Genomic DNA, 19,238 nt, shown 5'->3' with positions numbered 1-19,238 from the left:
ACACAAATTTAAAATTTTACAAAGCATAATTAAACCTTTCCTTAAAACAGTGGTCATCCTTTCCTAATATCCTTAAATTAATATTGAATTTGACTAATTTTACAAAGCATAATTTAAAATTTTTCTTTTTTTTTCATAAAAGGAAGTAGTATATGAATAGAGTAGCTTTAAGAAAATGACCTAACGAGGACTTTCGGCCAAGGTGGCTTTAAGAAAATCACCAATAATATAATATTTTTAAAAAATAAACATATATTATATAGAAAGTCGTTGACCACAAACATATAGAAGACATGAAGAATAACAGATATTAAAAAATAGGTTCATTCAAAATATGTTAGTCTAATAGATAGAAGCCTTTGGTGTATGAAATCAACCAAAAATATAACAAAGGTGGTGAATGAAATAAACAAAAATAATAAAATTTTCAATTTTTTTTTTAATATTTCGAATTCAAAATATAGATACGATTTTAAAATATTCAATTAAATATATTGTCTTCCTATTTAATTAATATAAATTTACACTTTTAGGTAAATGTAATATCAATTAAAATTAAAAGGAAAGAGTTCAAGATAATAATGTATGAGCATTAATGAATCTTAATTTAAATTATTATTGATTTATTTTATTCAATTGGAAATTAGAGAAGGCCTTGATATTATTGAAAACTATAAGAATCAACCAATAGAAAGAGGGGATTTTGACATAAAGACTATTGCTTTAACAGTATAATTAGATTAAACAAGTCGTATTCATGTTTGATACTTGTGTTAAGCATGTTGTTTTCAACATGTTAAGCCCGTTAAGACAAGAAGTGCCAGCCCTTTATTAATACCTTGGTTACGATCGAATAAGTTATTGGGGAAAAAAAAATACAATCCACGTAAATTATAGAAACAGAAAAATAACGGAACGAGTTGAAAAAGTTTTTTTTTTTTGAACGGCAAATTTAGGATCACTCACGGACCACTGGAGTATAGTACCAGCAGAACCACGCGATCATATCCATCTCCACTAGGCAATAATGCCTAACCACCAAGGAGTTGAAAAAGTTAATCACGCGTGTGCAACTTTAACAAACAAAGGACCAAACTGAAAAAAGCATAACAAAATAAACACTTGGCATATCACTCAACATAACATAATAACATGCATAATAATAATAATAATAATAATAATAATAATAATAATAATAATAATAATAATAATAATAATAATAAAATATTAAAGTTGGCATACAATACATTCATCATTTTTGGCTTTCCTAAAGCGTTCTTCACTTTTCTTTCTGGTAGATCATACGATCAAATATATTCTTTCACAATCGTTCGGTAAGTAAGTTTGCTTGTAATCAATCTCTATTAGTTTTGCGAATTATTGTGGAACCGAGTGTTACGTGTGATTAGATATTTAGAATTGAATTGAACGGTTTATGATTGTGTTTTGTGACCTAGTTTCTATAGCTTTGACGGTGATTTGGTGAAATTTTACGTGTGTTAATTAATGAGAACATAATATGAGTTATATATGATTAATTATTAATATGAGTATGAATGTGCAATCGGAGTTTTGACGGTGATTTTAGGTTTTAGATTTCGGAAGGTTAGGCGTTATGATTGTAATCGAGTATGAGTTAGAAATTTTGAGACCTAATTATAGTTTTGATGGCGATTTTCGTGTTGTGTAATTTCTGGTTTCGGACTTTACATGTTTATCGAGATTGGATCGATAAAAAGCTCGGAGCTAGTCGAGCCTTAGCCTCAAATAAGGCTCATTTAGTTATTGAGGTTCAGTCGAGCCGTGTATGGGAATATTGTTTACTTGTTTAGGCTTGTCAAGCCTTAACGATCCTTGTGTATATTTTCGGTTTCAACTCTTTTGGAATTCTATGTATTAATTTCACACTACACAGCTGAGCTTTGGCTCGTTTAAGGTACTGCACATGAGCTCGAGCTGAGTTTAGGCTTGTGTAAGGTTTCTTCAAACTGTATTAAGATAATTAATAAACAATAAAATATCCGAGTCCGGGCCAATTTGAGCTATGAGAAAGGAACTCCAAATGAGCTGAGCTCGAGCTTGAGCCTAGTCAAGCTCGGACTCAGCTCGTTTAAAACACACAGTTCTGTTCTCATAAACATACAGTAGTACATAAGGGTGCATGTGAGCCTGGCCTGAGCCTGAGCTCGGCTTGTTTTAAGTTTTTTTGATGCTCAAGCTAGGCTCTTTTATTATTTATTAATTAGTTTAATACGTATTTAGTTATTTTTATTTTTTATTTATATATAATATTTATTTATTAATTATAATTAATTAGTTTAATACGTATTTAGTTATTTTTATTTATTTTTTGAAAAACTTAACAAGCCTAAACTCGGCTCGAGCACATGTGTGGTACCTTAAACGAGCTAAAGCTCGACTATGCAGTGTGAATCTAACACATATAAGTTCAAAATACTTAAAACTTAAAAGTACACTAAGCTCGTTATGGTTCTAAGACTACAAGCCTAAACAATCTTCCCATACAAAGCTCAAATTCGGGCTCTATAACTAAACGAGCTTTATTTGAGGCTCTGGCTTGAATCGAACTCAATAAGGCTCAGCTCGTTTTGAACTTTTTATTGAACCTATCTCTAGTTGCTCGTGAGCTGATGGTTTGTTTTCAGCCCTGTGTTTTATGAGAACTAGGGGTGCAAACGAGCCTGACTACGCTCGAGCTCGGCTCGTTTAACTTATACAAAGCTCGAGCTCGGCTCGGGCTTGGCTCGTTTACCATTTATCAATTATTTTTTATATAATTATTATTATTTTTATATATTTTTTCTATTATAACATTTTTTGCATAAAATAAGATATATTATTTAGTTATTTTTATTTATTTGTTCATAACATTATATTAATTAATAATTCTTAAATATATATTTTAAAAAAATATATAAATGACAGGCTCGTTTAGGCTCGCGAGCCGGCTCGAGCTAGATAAGTGAAGCTCGGGCTCGGGCTCATTTATTAAACGAGCTTAATTTTAGGCTCGAGCTCGGGCTCGGGCTCAGGCTCGATTTAGCTTTCTAACGAGCCGATCTCGAGCAGCTCGGCTCGTTTGCACCCCTAATGAGAACATAATCTCTTGGATTAATTCGGACTCAAATTTATCCACAGGATAATATTAACAGGTGGTTCATACTGCATACTGCGTACTGCAGACATCATATTATTATCAATGTCTTCAAGCACAATCAGGAAAGCAATTGGTGTAGTCAAAGACCAAACCAGCATAAGCCTAGCCAAAGTTGCAGGCAATGTAGCACCCGATCTCGAAGTCCTCATCGTAAAAGCCACGAACCACGACACCGAGCCAGCAGAAGAAAAACACATAAGAGACATCCTTCATCTCATATCTCAACACAGAGGATATGTTACTGCATCAGTTTACAATATCTCTAAAAGATTAAGCAAAACACATGATTGGGTTGTTGCACTCAAAGCATTAATGCTTGTGCATCGCTTACTAGTCGATGGCGATCCAGCGTTCGGGCAAGAAATGATGCATCCAACCTGAAAAGGCAATCGGGTCTTAAACGTGTCGGATTTTCGCGCAGAGGCGCTTTCGAGTTATTGGGATCATTCGGCTTTTGTAAAAAGTTATTCTTTGTATCTTGATAAAAAACTTGAGTTCATCGCGTTTGAACGGAAACTTACCCCCCTCGGGTTTAGTCATAAGTCGAAATCTTATGGCGATTTATACGAGTCATTTTCGCATGTTGACAAAAAAGAAATGAAAGTTGCGATGACTCCGGTGAAGGATATGAAGCCGGATCGGGTACTGGAACGGTTGAATAAATTGATTCGGTTAATCGAACGTGTTTTATCGTGTAGACTGGGTGGGAATGCGAAAAGTAGTAAAATGGTGCTTGCAGCTTTGTACCTTGTGTTGAATGAAAGTTTTTGGATTTATGCGGATATATGTGAGGCGTTAGGGGTGTTGCTTGATCAGTTTTCGGAAATGGAGTATTCGGATTGTGTTAGGACGTTTGACGAGTATGTTAAGGCTGCGAAAACGATCGACGAGCTTGTTGACTTTTATAAATGGTCAAAGGAGTTAGGTGTTGCTAGAGCCACAGAGTTCCCACAAGTGCAAAAGGTTACTGATAAGATTTTAGGAACTTTAGAAAGGTTTTTAAGGGAAAAAAAGAATAATTTAAAGAAAAATATAAAAGAAAATGGACCAGTATTACCAGTTGCCGCCACTGGCCCCACAGTGGCGGCAACTGAAAACTTATTGGATTTGGAAAATGACGTGGCGCCACCACCAGTGGTCAACCATGCCAACTGGGAGCTGGCTTTGGTGGGGTCCACTGGTGACCAGGTGAGTGCACTTGCGTACTCACCTGCGGTGCTAGCATTGCCTGCACCGAGTGAGGACAAGGTGCAGCCGGTGGTGGACCCACAAGACCCTTTTGCAGCGTCTCTCATGGTCCCACCACCGCCTTACGTGCAGCTTGCTGACCTGGAAAAGCGAAAGGTTTTTTATGTGCAGGAGCAGCAACAGGTATGGCAACCATATGGAAACAATGGTATGATGGGAAACCATGCAGGTTATAACTATGCATATTATTAATTAAGTTTTTATTCATGTTATTAATGTTTAATCTTACAAAGAAAGTTTTATATAAAGTTATTTTCGACTCGTTTTGCATATGAGTTGTGTAAAAAGAATTTTGGTTCTTGAAATAAAAGAATTTTGGGCAGTTTGAAGGGGTAACACTCGAAATGATTCGGATTTTCACCTAACTAATAATGTTGATGTGGAAAATATGATGCGGGTTCGGTTAAGGGTAGAAGAATATGATGGTGGTTTGGATCAGGATAACAAACTAGGGACCATCGGTAACAGACTACTAATAAAAAAACAACCATGTAACAATATTAGGTATGCATGTAGGACCACATGCCACGTTGCCTTAAAGCACTAATTACATCTTTTGCTATTTCCATCAACACCCTAGTTGCGCTAGTCCGTCACCGAATTAATTGATTCAAATAAACACAGCCGCCACCGTCGATACCATTACTGTTGCCGCCATTTCCATCACCACCATCGTCACAACTATCATAGACACCACCACAATAATTGTCACAGTTACCTTTAAAATTCTCCGTCACAACTTGATTAGAACATGATATATTTCATACCTATTTTGACACGCCAGCTAACCAGTACAACCTGATTTATTTCGTACCTATTTTGACACGCCAATTAACCAGTACAGCCCGCTCCTTTTGCCCTACCTAATTTATAGGCAAAGATCCTAATCACCACTTCATTCAATACTTAATGCAACTAAAGTTGCATAGAGAAACTTTTGCGACCACTATGTGAACATAAGCAACTCTTCTTAAACATACACAATTAAACCTACCTACAACTCATACCTAAACCAAATAAATTCTTAAATGTGTATTAAGCTAGACATTTGTCACTTTATACTTTATAGGTTTGCTTATAGAAGGAAAATACATGGTCTTTGTAACTATCGTGTCCTATGGTTAGATGTTCTACCTTAGGCCCTAGTGTTAACTTTTATTGACCAAATTCTAGGAGCGTTACTATAACAAATTAATCGCTATAGAACACTTATTAAACACCTAACGGTTCTGGGTTTGAGTCCTACAAACTACAAATAAATTTGTTAAAAAATACTTTTCATTTTCTCTCTACATAAAGTAATGAAAATTTAATATAGTAAAATTTATAGAAATCTATAGGACATTAGAATAAGTTGAAGCAACGATGGCGTATAGTTTATGTGGTTGGCTCCAACCGAAATAGAGATCATCAACGATGATCGTGGTTAATTTTTGGTGGTGGTCATGAAAGAAAACCGTTGAAGAGACTATCGTGCTAATAACATGAAATAAAACAAATATTGTGGGGAGAATATAAAGTGTTTATTACTCATAATATTGTTTACATCATATAGTCTAATAAGAAACTCAAAATCGTATCATTAGTGGTGGTTAACACTTAATCAAATTAATAAATTAACGGTTTGATGTGTCAATAAAATGTTTTTTTTTTCATAACATAAAGTTTTTTAAAAGTAATTCAAGTGGAAACTATAGAAAAACTATTGCGTGACGGTGAATGACGATGGTGGGGTGGTGATGGCAACATATAAAGGTGTGTGGCAGGATTCAATAATGAAGCAATGGTGATGACAAATGATGATAGATGGTGCTCGTAGACTTACGTTATGATGGATTTAAAAGTTTGTGTTGATATTTTGTTCAATTATTAGTTTATATAAAGATAAAATAACAAACATGATTTTGACATCATCAAGCTTTACTTTCAAGAAACGGGGTTGCGTTAAGTTTTTATATTTTTTAAATGTAAGAGTAACTAGGTTATCTTTTCGTATGAACATGACACTTTCTTTTAGCATAAATAATACAATTTAAATGATTTAAACACTCTTATAATCACCTTTTAGAGAAAATTATGATTTGTGCCCCTGTGTTATATGAGCAGGGAGCACAATGCACGGTCAACTGGCGATCAAAAGGGTCATTTTAACACTTTCTTAAATGGTAAAAGCACGTACAACTAAAAAGGGGCCCACTTGTGCGCCCGGGAAAAGTACTATGACACAGATCACTCAATTTGAGACCCGAATTGTGCCCGTCCATATAACACAGGGACACAAATTATAATTTTCTTAAACCTTTAATTATTTCTTGTAAAAGTAATTGTAATCTTAGACCATAATTTTAATTATATCTTGTAAAAGTAATTGTAATCTTAGACCATAATTGTAGTTGTAGGACCTTTTCACTAGCTTGTTACAACTTACATGTCACAATAATAATTCAAGAAACAAACATCACTTTCTAATTAATAAAAGATAAAGATTCCTTCTTCCATTACCATCAACAAAATAGACAAACCATATGAAAAGCTTTGATCATTCTTGCCCTCCATATGTCTAACCAATCACCATTCTTGACCCACCTTCCCCGCTTAATTCATTAGATATTATTGAATCTTGTTTGTTTCTTCCCCTTTAACCCCCACCATTTTAAATCTTTGAGGGTGGGCTTTCATCACGTGTCCCCTCTTTTGTACTTTTCCATTTTTAATTATTCACCACATTTTTCGATTTCCTTGCGCATTATGCTGTGGAGTTACTTCAAGACCGTTTTCATGAATCGATAAAAGTTCTGGGCCCAAAACGAGTAAAAAAATGAGCAACTAATATACAAATTCAGTAAGGGCCTGTTTGGCAATATATGCACTAGTAAGAAGTGGGGAAGGTGGTGCATGAGTTGCAGATTGAGAGTTATGAACATATGCGAAGGGACAAAGGGGTAAAATGTTCATTCAACATTATTATGAAACTTGATGGGTAAGAGGTTTGCTAACTGATTTAGATGTGTCTTTTTGGTAAAGTAAACATGCTGACTGATACAAAGGTAACCTTTTGTTGGTATTAATCGCTAGATTTTAAGAGTTTAAGGGGTTAGCTTGAAAGCTTATTAGAATTATTATTAAGTTAGACATAATAATAATTTGAGTCTAAGTTTAATTGTTTTTGAATAAGGATGGATAAGCACATGTTATGACTATCTATAGTTCTACTATTTGGGTTTGTTTAGGAGAAGGTAAAAGTTCTAGTATTTAAATAGATTATTTGGTTCTTGTTTTTTATTCATTGAATAATAAAGATTTCGTTCTTTTGTGTTCTGCAATTCCTATCAAAGATCACATGTTCGTATCTTCTTTTGTTCTACACAAAGCATATTGTTAGTTTTCGGTACTATCAAGTTTTGTTCAAAACCAATTAATTCCATTACCTTTTAATGAAATCAAGAGACTACCATATATCCCCTAACTCATGCAAAATCCTTTTAAAAAAATGCCACCCCAGGGAATTGAACTCAAAAACCTCTGGTTTCAAAGACCAAACACTCTTTTTATCACACTGGAGGATCATTTTATTGTTTAAAATAAGCTATGATTGTACTCGTCGCATTGCAATAGTGAATTAATGTGCACTCGGTTGGTATGGGTTAAGTTCCATAATTGAAAAAAATAGTCCGTCCATGCAGAATACAACGACACTTGTATAACTTATAATAAAAAGTTATACTAAAAAAACAAATGCAACTTATGATCAAAACAACACAAAGTCTTGTTGGTACCAGTTTGCTTTGCTTTGTTACGATATTTGCACTAAACCCAAAAATTAAATTAGTAAACGTTATGATTAGTATTAACATATTTAAACCGACGTTTATTTGGTCGGGAAAACCTAGACATTGTGGCGGCTCGTTGATGCGAATTGGATCGGTTTCGATTACGTTCATTTAGGTACGAAAACTAAAACAAAAATTTACATATTTAAAACGAAAAAAATAATATTGGTTAACAGGGCACCTGCTGGTGGCGTCACGTGGCCCAATTAGAGCTTTCCGGCACCAAACATTAATGCTTTTCTTCTATATATAATAGTTTGAACATATAATGTATATAACTTCTTTTAACAATTATGGCCTCATGGGAGAGTGGTCATAGTATTTGCCCACCTCGCACATGAGTTGGACGTCCCGGAACTACTTACTCGAGTCTAATGGCTTAAGAATCGTAATTTTATAACTCTAAAGTCTATCAATACAGTATTTAAAATACTTAGGTTTTATAACGGCGCAGCTGGTTGGATGTTAGGTGTAAAAGGATATTAATAAATTAATAGAATTGATACTTTTGTTGATTAAAAAAGTAATATATATATATTTAATTTTTCAAAAGGGGTAGCATCTTTCACTGTCTCCCTCCACTACAACTCATCTTTTAGTGTTTCAGACAGCAATTGATGGCTCTTTGTTTTCTATTTACTCAATTTTAGAGCTTCATTTTCAATACCCATGTAGCCAGTTTGTTCATCTTTCAAGTTTCAATTACCATTCCCATTCCCATTGGGTTCTTGTTGATTTTTCGACATGCCGAGGCCCGGACTGAGATCGTTTGAATGTGTGAAGAGATCTTGGCATAGTGATAGACACCAGCCACTTAGAGGTTCCATCATTCAACAGATTTTCAGGTAAGTGTGCTTGGAATGGAAAAACCAAACCGAAACTGAAAAACCAAACTGAAACAAAAAGTGGCAGTTTTGTTTTGTGTTTTGGTTCTGCATGTAATAAAAACCGAAAAATAAAACTGAATAAAGTTTGTGGGGGTGTTTATGAAACCAAGAAAACTTATATGAATTGAAAAAATCGAGCTGAAACAAAAACTGACGTTTGGTTTTATGTTTTTGGAAAAACCGAACTTATGGTTTGCTTTTGGTTTTGCACGTAATAAAAACCAAAAAACCGAATTTGTAGGGGTGTGCTTGAAACTGAGAAAACCGATCTGAGACCCAATAAATTGAACTGATACAAGCTCAAAATTCTTTTTAGTAAAAAATTTGCAAGCTCAAATGGCAAAACAGAAACTGAACTGAAAAACTGAAACCGAACAATTTTCTTCGATTTTAGTCCAAAACTGACCCAAACCGAATCATGCACAAGTGTAACTAAAAGGTTCTGATTTTATTTGTGCTTTTTTGTTTGTTTTGAATAATGCACACTCAGAGTTGTCAATGAAAAACATAGTCCTGGAACTAAAAAAAACAGAGAATGGCAAGAGAAGCTAGCTGTTGTTGTCTTGAAATCTGAGGAAATCATGTACTCCAAAGCCGATTCTGAGGTACTCGTGTTCGATTAATTTGATTCAGTTGTTAAAAAATAATTTTAATTCAATACTAAACACGCGTACCCCTGACACCACTTCTCGCATGTACAGCTCATTTAGGCATGTACGAGTCGTATGGGCCCTGAGTCGTGTCAATTTGTGTCGGAAGTTGTCGGTTTTTGTTTATGGTGCCTCGCCTCGTATAGCTCTACACGGGCCGTATATACCTTATACAAGTTGTATAGGTTTTATGTTGTATCTAGCTCTATACGAGCTGTTGAAGACCTATATGGCTTATATAGGTTGGCCGTATAAGCTGCAAAAAATTGTTTTTGTGTCCCCCTGTACACTTGTCAGTCATGCGTGGCCTATACGACTCATACAGGCCTGCACAGTCACCATGGGGGGTGGTGTATATGAAGATCACATCCCTTTGATAATCTAAATCATATTATTGTCATGCCACACTATGATTAGGTTGAGTATTTAGACCATGAAACGTTGTGGGATCGGTTGAATGATGCCATTGATACCATAATAAGGAAGGATGAGACCATGGAAACCGGTGAATTCTTGCACCCGTGTGTTGAAGGTACACCTTTTTTCACTTTTTTGAAACATTCAAACCGATGCTTGTTTTTGTTGGTAGAGAAAATATTTACCAAAATAGTGTTTTCATAAAAGATATTCATTAAAGTGGTGTAGTTTTATTTAGTTTTTGTCTCTAACAAACACATTATACTTCTTTTTATATCTTTACTCAATCAACCTGATATACTTGGCTTTCTTTTTATTTTTTTAACTAGTATATTGTACTTTCATTAAAATAATAAAGAAGTACAATATGTTGTTTAAAAAAGTAAAAGTATAATGAGTTGATTGAAGAAATTAAAATAGAAAGATAAACAAGAAGTATAAAGTGTTAGTTAAATGTTAAAAGTAAATAAATGTAAACCACTTTCGTAAACATCTTGTACAAAAATACCGTTTTGGTAAATACTTTTTCCAACAACACTCTCTAAAAAAACTTGTGTTTGTTCTGTAATATCAATATGTGTAATTGTATATTGTTATGGTATTCAGCTACACTTAATTTGGGATGTGTTCCAGTAAGTCATCAAGAAGTCAATGAAACACCAATACCCGAGTCTACCTAAGCCCAAATGGTCAAACCGTATCGAATGCTCGAAGACCAGATGGCCCGAGTCAAACACATACATTTGCAGAAACTAATAAAGATTCAAGACCGGTTTTAAATTTTACGCCTTTTTATCGTCAAAATGCACCTAGAGAAATGATGTCATTTGATGACACATCGTCTTCGGTGTATCCATTATACCATGGTTTCCATTTTCACCCGCGGGTATGTCATAATACTCATGTAAACCCGAACAATATAATTCATGGAACCCCAGTTTTTCATGTAGCCCGTGAGTCTTTACCTTCTGGTTCTCAAACGGGTTGTCCAAAAAGTTCGTTGTTTTTTGATAAAGATGGAAGCTTTTCAAAGAAAGAATCGAGACCCGAATTGGTGGAGTGTGATTTGTCTCTAAGGTTGGGTCTTGTTCAAGTAATGATAAAGGGTTGACTATTTTGGATGGCGTTGACTCGGGTCAACGAAGCAAGGAGTTTTCGTTTTTTCCTTTGAATTCAGAGGGTGAAGAGAGTGAGAGTTTGATGACGGATGTTAGAAAGCGGAAGACAGTAGAGGGGTCGGATAGTTTTTTGTGTTTAGAGAGCGATTTTGACGAGTTCAAAGACCAAATGAAAAGACAAGGTTTGTAGATATGGAATATATAATGCAATTCTTTGAAATGAAATGAGAAGTCTCTTTTTATAATTTTTGCACTTGCTTAACTGATTTTCTTGTTTGAACTTGATTGATTTTAATACAGGTTTCAAATAAATATTCGAGTAAAGTGTCATTTTCGTCCCTGTGGTTTGGCAAATAATGCGAATTTAGTCCAATAAATTTATTTTTTGCATATGAACCCTCCACGTTTCCCAGTTCTTGCCAATTATATCCAAATCACTAACCCCGTTTAATTTAATCGTTAAGTCAGGGGTAGATATATCTTTTCACTCTTTATATAATACTTTAATACTTATTTCAGTGAACTGCGGTTTTCGTCCTTCTGGTTTATCCAAATCTGCAGTCTTAGTCCAGTAGCTTCAAATTTGCAATTTTCTTCCTTATGGTTTCATTTCACTTGCAATTAAACCCGACAACAAGTTTACAACTGTATTATATATTTCCCCATAAATAACAAAGTAACTAAACATAATATGATAGCATAAAACATCTGCGTGAAATACCGATTGACGCGTATAGTTGGTTTTGATTTGATCCGGAGCTAATATTTGAGATCCGGATGTTCATCTGATTCGTACCATGTACTAGACGTGCACAAAATAACCGGTTCCGGAACCGAACCGGTGGAACCGACCCGGAACCGGTTCCTACCCATACCCGGAACCGGTTCCTGACCGGGTATAGGATTTCTCCTCGGAGCCGGTTCCGGAACCGGAACCGACCCGGAACCGGTGGAAAAAACCCGGAGGGACCGGTCAAAAACCCGAAAAAAACCCGGAGGAACCGGTCAAAACCCGACCCGGAACCGGTCAAATACCCGACTATACCCGGAACCGGTTCCTACCCGAACCTGGTTTGACTTTTGTTGACCATACCCGGAACCGGTTCCTACCCGGTTCCGGGTTTTTTAAATACCCGATTTGTGCACGTCTACCATGTACTAATCCAAGAAATGCAACAAAGACCACAACAAGGCAATCAAGAGGTCCGGTTTCATGTCGGATTTATAACAGCAAATGTCAAATGTGTCCTTTTAATGTTCCTAAAGTTAAGGTTTCAAGATTCCTAATTCTATGACAGATTACAGACATGTTCCATCACAACAAAGCATCATCATAACCACTTACTCTATCTTTAGCTCCTCCCACGAAGGTTTGACCTCGTTGACTTCCGCCACTGGACACCCGTTCTCCGCTGCACTCTCTCCTGCTGCTTCTGCTTTTGTTACTGGGACAGTTTCCTCAATGGCAGGCTTGGTAATTACTTCCTCTGGTGGGGGCGTTATTGGGTTTTCAAGCGCCTCTTCGTTAACACCTTTCGCAGCCTCCTCACCTTTCGACTCTTCTTTGCTGACTTCTTCAGTTGGTGAGGGTATTTTCGGTATTTCACTTGTTTCTTCAGTCGGCGCGGTAACGGACTTAGCTGCTTCCTCCAAGGGTATTTTCGGTATTTCACATGTTTCTTCATCAACCTCTTTTTTCGACTCGTCTTTGGCCTCATTGACCGGTGCTTCTTCAATCTCGTTTTCAGGCTTAGCTCCTTCCTCCGCCAGCGGTATTTCCGGTATTTCACCGACATCTTCTTTCGCCGTGTTGTCATCTTTCTCAGCCTCCAGCATTTCCACATCTTCCTTCTCCTTCATGTCTTTCTTTCCAGATGTTGACTTTCTTGACCGCTTCTTGACCGGCTCGGGTTCAGCTGGCGGTGGAGTTGACTTTGATTTCTCACTGATCCTCGTTGACCTCCTTGGAGTCTCGCCACTTCCCCAGTCAAACTCTGAGATCTTGCGCCCACCAGGGTGTGATTTCAGGTACTGTTCTAACTGCTTCTTGTTCGTAATCTCTTCCCCTGTTGGTGCAGTGAACACGGTCTCGTTCTTCTTAGGCGTCCCACCTTTCTTTAGCAAGCACTATATGTAAATCCACCATAAGAGTATTTTAGTTACTTCACAAAAAATGTCACACACTTGACTCTACCTTTACATTATGTATAAAGTCAATCATTATTAAACCTAGAATTCAATTCATACAATAAAATGAAATAAAAACTAGACAGAATTATAAATTTTGTCCTTTAAACATATGCAATTTATGGATCAGGTCCTTTAAAAAGTTTATATGCAGGCGGTGTCCTTTACATGGCATGTTTGTTTGATTTTCGTCCCTTTGACTAACTAACATCAAAAAACCCCGTTAAGTCTTGGCATGTGAGGGCATTTAAGTCTTTTTATGCATACTATTTAAGTAGTTATAATTAAAAAACAAATTAAATATATTATTAGAAAAGAAACTAAATAAATTATGTTAAACAAAAACCTCGTTAAGTCTTGGCATGTTTGGATTTAACGGATTTTTTGGATGACAGTTAGTGTAAAGGACAAAAAACGAATATATTGGGTCATATAAAGGACACCGCCCGCAAATAAAACTTTTAAAGGACAAAATTTGTAATTTTGTCTAAAAACTATAAATTTATTAAACCAAGATCTTAACTTCACCAATCTTTTACCCAAAATATGCTCAAACAAACCAAAGTTCATACTGAAACAAATCAAAAGTGTGTAAGAAAGTACCCAACCTACTAGGACTGGCAAATGTGTTGGTTCGGGCACGTTCAGAACGAGTTAGGGCCAGGTCGAGTCAATTCAAAAAAGGGTTATTTTGGTTCGGGTCAGGACGGGTCCGAACGGGTCGATTCAAAAAAGGGTTATTTTTATTTGGAGCGGGGCAGGTTCGGGTCTAAAGGGTTGATTTTAAAATAAAAAAAATTCTTCGAAATTACTGTCCGTTTCAGCTTTACTTCTGGTTTTCAGCACCGGTTACGCGTTGGTTACACGCATTCTGTTGTCTGTTACACGTACCAGAGCTGAGGAAACACGATTAACCCAGCGCTCCACACAAGTAACCAGCTTCCATTACGCGTGTTTCACGCCAGTCACACGCATTCCGTTCTCACATAACTAAACTTAAAAACCTTAAGCAACCCATATTTTCCAATTTCCCACAATCAACTAAATCATACAAACCAAACCCCTAAAAACCCTTAACTTAAAAACCCCCAAATTCATAAAAAAAAAAAACCCTAATTTCAAAACCCACAAAACCAACCAATATTCAACCCAATTAAACCACAAATCAAACATCAATTCACATAATTAACATAACCCGTATCAATTTAAGCACAAAAGCTAACAATTAACATAACCCATATTATTAATATTATTATTATTAAGTTTAAGATGAAATGTATATAGAGAGAAAGAAAAACCGTTTTCTTCCAGCCATCTGGTGCAGGAAGATCCATGGAAGCAAGTTCATTGTTTTCACCAGAATTCACCATTTGTTCAGACCAAAAAAGAAACCAGTAAAAGCTTTGAGTCTTCAAACTGAAGCAAGTGTTTGTTTACATATTAATAATAATAAAATGTGTTGGATTTGACCCATGAAGTGTAGTAATAACTACATTTATGGACCCCGTGGTGTTAATAATGTTTTCGGGTTTTTAGTGAACTACATGTAAATTACTTTAGATTGGAGATAAAGAACTTGACACAGGTCGAGTCTTATTGAGCTGGAGTCTGAGGTTTGTGTGAGAAGCTCGTTTATGTTTTTCGAAACTTAATAAGTCTAGTGTGTTTTTATGTTTTGACTCTTGTGGACTTTTGTGGATTAATTTCAAAATGCGGAGCTCGGCTTAAACCGAGCTTTGGCTTGTTTAAGGTGTTGCGGATAACTACACAAGCTCGAGCTGAACTTAAGCTCGTTAATTTTTTTTCTAATTAAATATGTAACAAGTTGAGACCAAACCTAGCTCGAGCCTAGTCGAGCTTGTGCTCAGATCAGGTCTAAAATTTCATTTTATTATGTGATTTTATCTTTCAAGTACTTAAATAATTAGATCTATCAAACACTTCGGCATCCGACTGCTATAACTTTCTGAAAACTATTTTATCAAAGTTTATTTTTTATGATTATTGAAAATCGTACAATCACTTTCAATACACACATCACACGTTCAAATATCCATATTGTAAGATCATATCAACCACTTTCGTGAAAAAAAAACCCCAAATTTTTACTTCGTTATAAGCCTACAAACTAGTTGAGACGCTCTTGATTTAAAGATAATATAACTAAAATTAGACCAACGGCAAAATAATTGTTCGCTATACTTTCATCATATAAAGTTTTATTTTGATTAATATGATCTAAATAACTTCATGGTGCATATTCTCAAAAGTTTATGAACTTAATTTACCAAAAAATCAATTAAAGTATAATAGTTGTGTTAAAGATAACTAAACCTAAGTTTGGTGATTATTGATTACAGAAATAAAGATTGAGGGGTTAATTGCGCCATACAGTGTAAATTGAATTATGGAAAGTTAAGTTGTAAATCTAGTCAAATCACTCTTTAGTTCTTAAATGAGTTAAATAATAAAAGTCAACTGATTTTGATTCAATACACTATTTTAAAAATTGTTTGCATCTCATTAACTAGGAATACTATTTCTTATATTCTTTGGTGTATATACTTGAAATTTGGTTGACTTGACCCAAGACTTGTTTTCACGAGAAATTATATATTATAAACAACATTTTATTAAATTTTAAATGTTAAATCACCAATGGTAGTTTATACGAGAAACATGTTGTTTCAATGATGACAAACACCAACTTTTTGAAATATAGACAAGTCTTCAGAAAATGTGTTGATTTGAGTAGCATTTGTTTACTAAATCTGTTGTATTAGTTCTACACAAGTCTCAAACTATATAATAAGTCAAGATAACCAATTTTATTAAACTTGATAACTTAGAATGGGTTTATATAGGTGAGCACCATCATAAGACCACCGCCACTTACTGCCCATCACCACAAGGTCGTCGTCACCACCATGCCATCGTCTAACGTCTGTCACAACCAGCGTCACAACTGTCACCATAGATTATACCTCCCATCATTATTATCGTTTCCTCCACCATTGCCAGCTCATGCACCGTTGTTAGCGACTAAGAAAACATATATATTACAATACAATCTTACGCAGTTACGCGAGCCTATTTTAGTCAAAATCTAATTTAAAGGTACTTTTAAAATGGTATATTTTAACCCGAGTCTTTTAACATATATATTATGTGGACCGACCAGACTCGACGCTCGCATTTAACAAAGCTTAATGAAAATTCAAGGTATGATTCATGCAGTTGATGGAATAGGAAAGAGGTGGTCATCCAAATTTCAGTTTTTCTTCAAAGTCTCATTTAACTACATTAATACTTTCAATGTCATAAAAAACACTACAATCATGATCACATTTCAAATTACCTAAGTATTGTTGTTCAAAGACACAATATAAATTTATATAAAATGTTTACTCTCTATCAATTTTTCAAAATAAATATTCATACATCATAACACACATATTATATATTATTAACATTTTGTGTGTATAACACGAATATGTTTTATAATGAAATATAATACAAATAAATGCTAGATCAGGCGTAGTGTGCAAAGGAGACAGCTAATGTTGTTTAAGCCACTGAAAAAGTGAGTGCTTTCTGTGATGATAATCTCTAAAAAAACACACATAAAAAGTTGGCAATTAAACCAGCTACAACCTGACCCAGCTGGTTCAAGCCAGGTGAGGGTTAGACTCTAGCCTTTGAACCAATTACACCATCCACACCCTTCCTTCAAATCTATGCAAGGTTATGACAAGAATGAAAGCAAAAACAAAATGCTAGATCCACAACATCAAACATAAAAACACCACAAGTACTAGCTATATGCAATATCATATGTTTATTATAATCTTTTAAAAGATCATGTCTTGTATAAGATTACGATTTAACCATTACCGAGGAATTAACGGTTTCACCATTAACACATTTTAGGTTTTATAATTAAACTGTAATTATGAATGACACTGACCAAAGTATATATATATATATATATATAATATATATATAGATACTAGATAGGTGTCCACGTGATGATGCGGTAAATAAATCCACTATTAATCACGTAACATGTTAATATTTTTTGAATTAAAGAAAAAAGTATGTATAATAACACTATACTCAAATTAATGAGAAAAAATTGTCGTTTTTATACAGTTTATTGTTTTTTAAAATATTTATGTATTAAAAAGTTACGTCCGTTTAACAATTGTGGGAGAACTTGGTTTTGAAGTCAACAATATGGTTTAAAAAATTCAACAATATATCTTTAAAGTTGTATAATTGATTAAACTCTTAAAATGATGTAATTACATTTTGATTTTTCTTAACATGCATGTATTATAATATAGTATACTAGGTTATTGACCCGTGTACGATACGGGTGGAAATATATAAAACGTTTAACAACAACATTCGAGGAGACAATAACATGATATATAGTTGTTATTATAACGTATTATAAACAAAAAGTTGCTTCAACATAAGTACAACCACAATAACATTGGTTCTACAATTACTATATACTAATACTTTTCATAAATAACAAAGTAACTTTCGTTTTACAATTATTTGATAGATAAAAAAACTTGAAAATTAAAATTTCATAAATAACTAAATAGTTCCTTATAAACCACATTTGTAGTTTTATTTGTAACATTACCCTCCTTATCTAATATAAGCATTTTAACACTGGCTCTACTTTTCACTCGTGATAAAGCCACATATAGCTGACCATGTGTAAACACCGGCTGTCGAAGAAGATGAAAGGGCTTTTGAAAATTGAGGAGTTGATATTATATAGTACGGTTATAAATTTATTATAGTAATATTATAATATTATTATGTTAACTTTCTAGACTTTAATTTGTAAGAAATTCTTTAATATGAATACAAATATAGATTGTATATTTTCGTATACGATGAGGTATTTTTTTTATGATATGACGTTTTTAAAATTAAGTAGTTTGTTTTTATGAAACATTTATAATTGTCGGTATTGTTATATGCTTGTTCACCGTTTAAAGTAAAAACGGTTCAAAAAGACATATCAAATTTATAACTCGTTTGTAAATTTGTAGTTTGATAATGTTAGGTTTCCAAAAACAGGAAGTCAGTGGTGAAAAAACGCGCGTTTTTGTTGGTTTTACAAATCTAAATGTTACATTTTTACAATCAAAATAGTTTTAGTAAAGCAAAAAATGTTTAAATATTGATAAGTTAAAACTTTATTTTTTATAATATTGATTTATAATAGTACTCGTGTTACACACGGGGGAACATATTTAAAAACATGATATATATGTAGCATCATATAAATTTAATGAAATGCAAATGTTGTAATTATAAAAAAATGATACTTTTACATTAATTATAAAACATCATAACTTATTTGAATCAAATACAAAGCATACAAAGACTAACAAAGATAAACGAAAAGTTAAAATATTTTATAACTTTTATCATTAGTACAATAATAAGCAAACAAAGGAAATTAGTCTCCAAAATAATAAAACAATTCTACAATGTCGATTCTACAAAACTTTTATCTCAATGTTGATTCAAAAGATAAACTTTATCTAAGACATTTATTACGCATTAATAATTGTAATATTTATTACTATAAGATGGCACTCCTGTTTATTTGCACATCAATTTAAATCATTTATTACAAACCATGTTTCAATTAAATATAACCATCTTGAAAAACATTTATCACTAACTTCATT

General features: G+C 34.1%; 2 protein-coding genes and 1 pseudogene across 2 annotated transcripts; 2 read left to right on the top strand and 1 right to left on the bottom strand.

The window, feature by feature from the left end:
* The first annotated feature begins 3,108 nt into the window (after nt 1–3,108).
* Nucleotides 3,109–4,934, top strand: LOC143632280 (putative clathrin assembly protein At2g25430 pseudogene; annotated as a pseudogene).
* Nucleotides 4,935–8,884: 3,950 nt separating this feature from the next.
* On the top strand, nt 8,885–11,639 carry LOC143632279 (uncharacterized). Its single transcript, XM_077100839.1, has 4 exons — nt 8,885–9,101; nt 9,634–9,748; nt 10,211–10,325; nt 10,817–11,639. Exons 1-4 carry the CDS (start codon nt 9,001–9,003, stop codon nt 10,888–10,890), a joined length of 405 nt encoding a protein of 134 aa, XP_076956954.1. The 5' UTR covers nt 8,885–9,000; the 3' UTR covers nt 10,891–11,639.
* An 844-nt stretch (nt 11,640–12,483) lies between these two features.
* On the bottom strand, nt 12,484–14,909 carry LOC143632278 (uncharacterized). The gene is made up of 2 exons (XM_077100838.1): nt 14,814–14,909; nt 12,484–13,455 (listed from the first exon to the last, which is right to left on the bottom strand). Exons 1-2 carry the CDS (start codon nt 14,883–14,885, stop codon nt 12,670–12,672), a joined length of 858 nt encoding a protein of 285 aa, XP_076956953.1. The 5' UTR covers nt 14,886–14,909; the 3' UTR covers nt 12,484–12,669.
* Between the last annotated feature and the right edge of the window lie 4,329 nt (nt 14,910–19,238).

This window comes from Bidens hawaiensis, unplaced genomic scaffold, assembly GCF_021521415.1.
Source record: "Bidens hawaiensis isolate Kalapana, Puna unplaced genomic scaffold, B.hawaiensis_p1.1 tig00006387_1, whole genome shotgun sequence".
Lineage (NCBI taxonomy): Eukaryota > Viridiplantae > Streptophyta > Magnoliopsida > Asterales > Asteraceae > Bidens > Bidens hawaiensis.
Note: the sequence above shows the minus strand (reverse complement) of the source record. Positions and strands in the feature narration are given on the sequence as shown.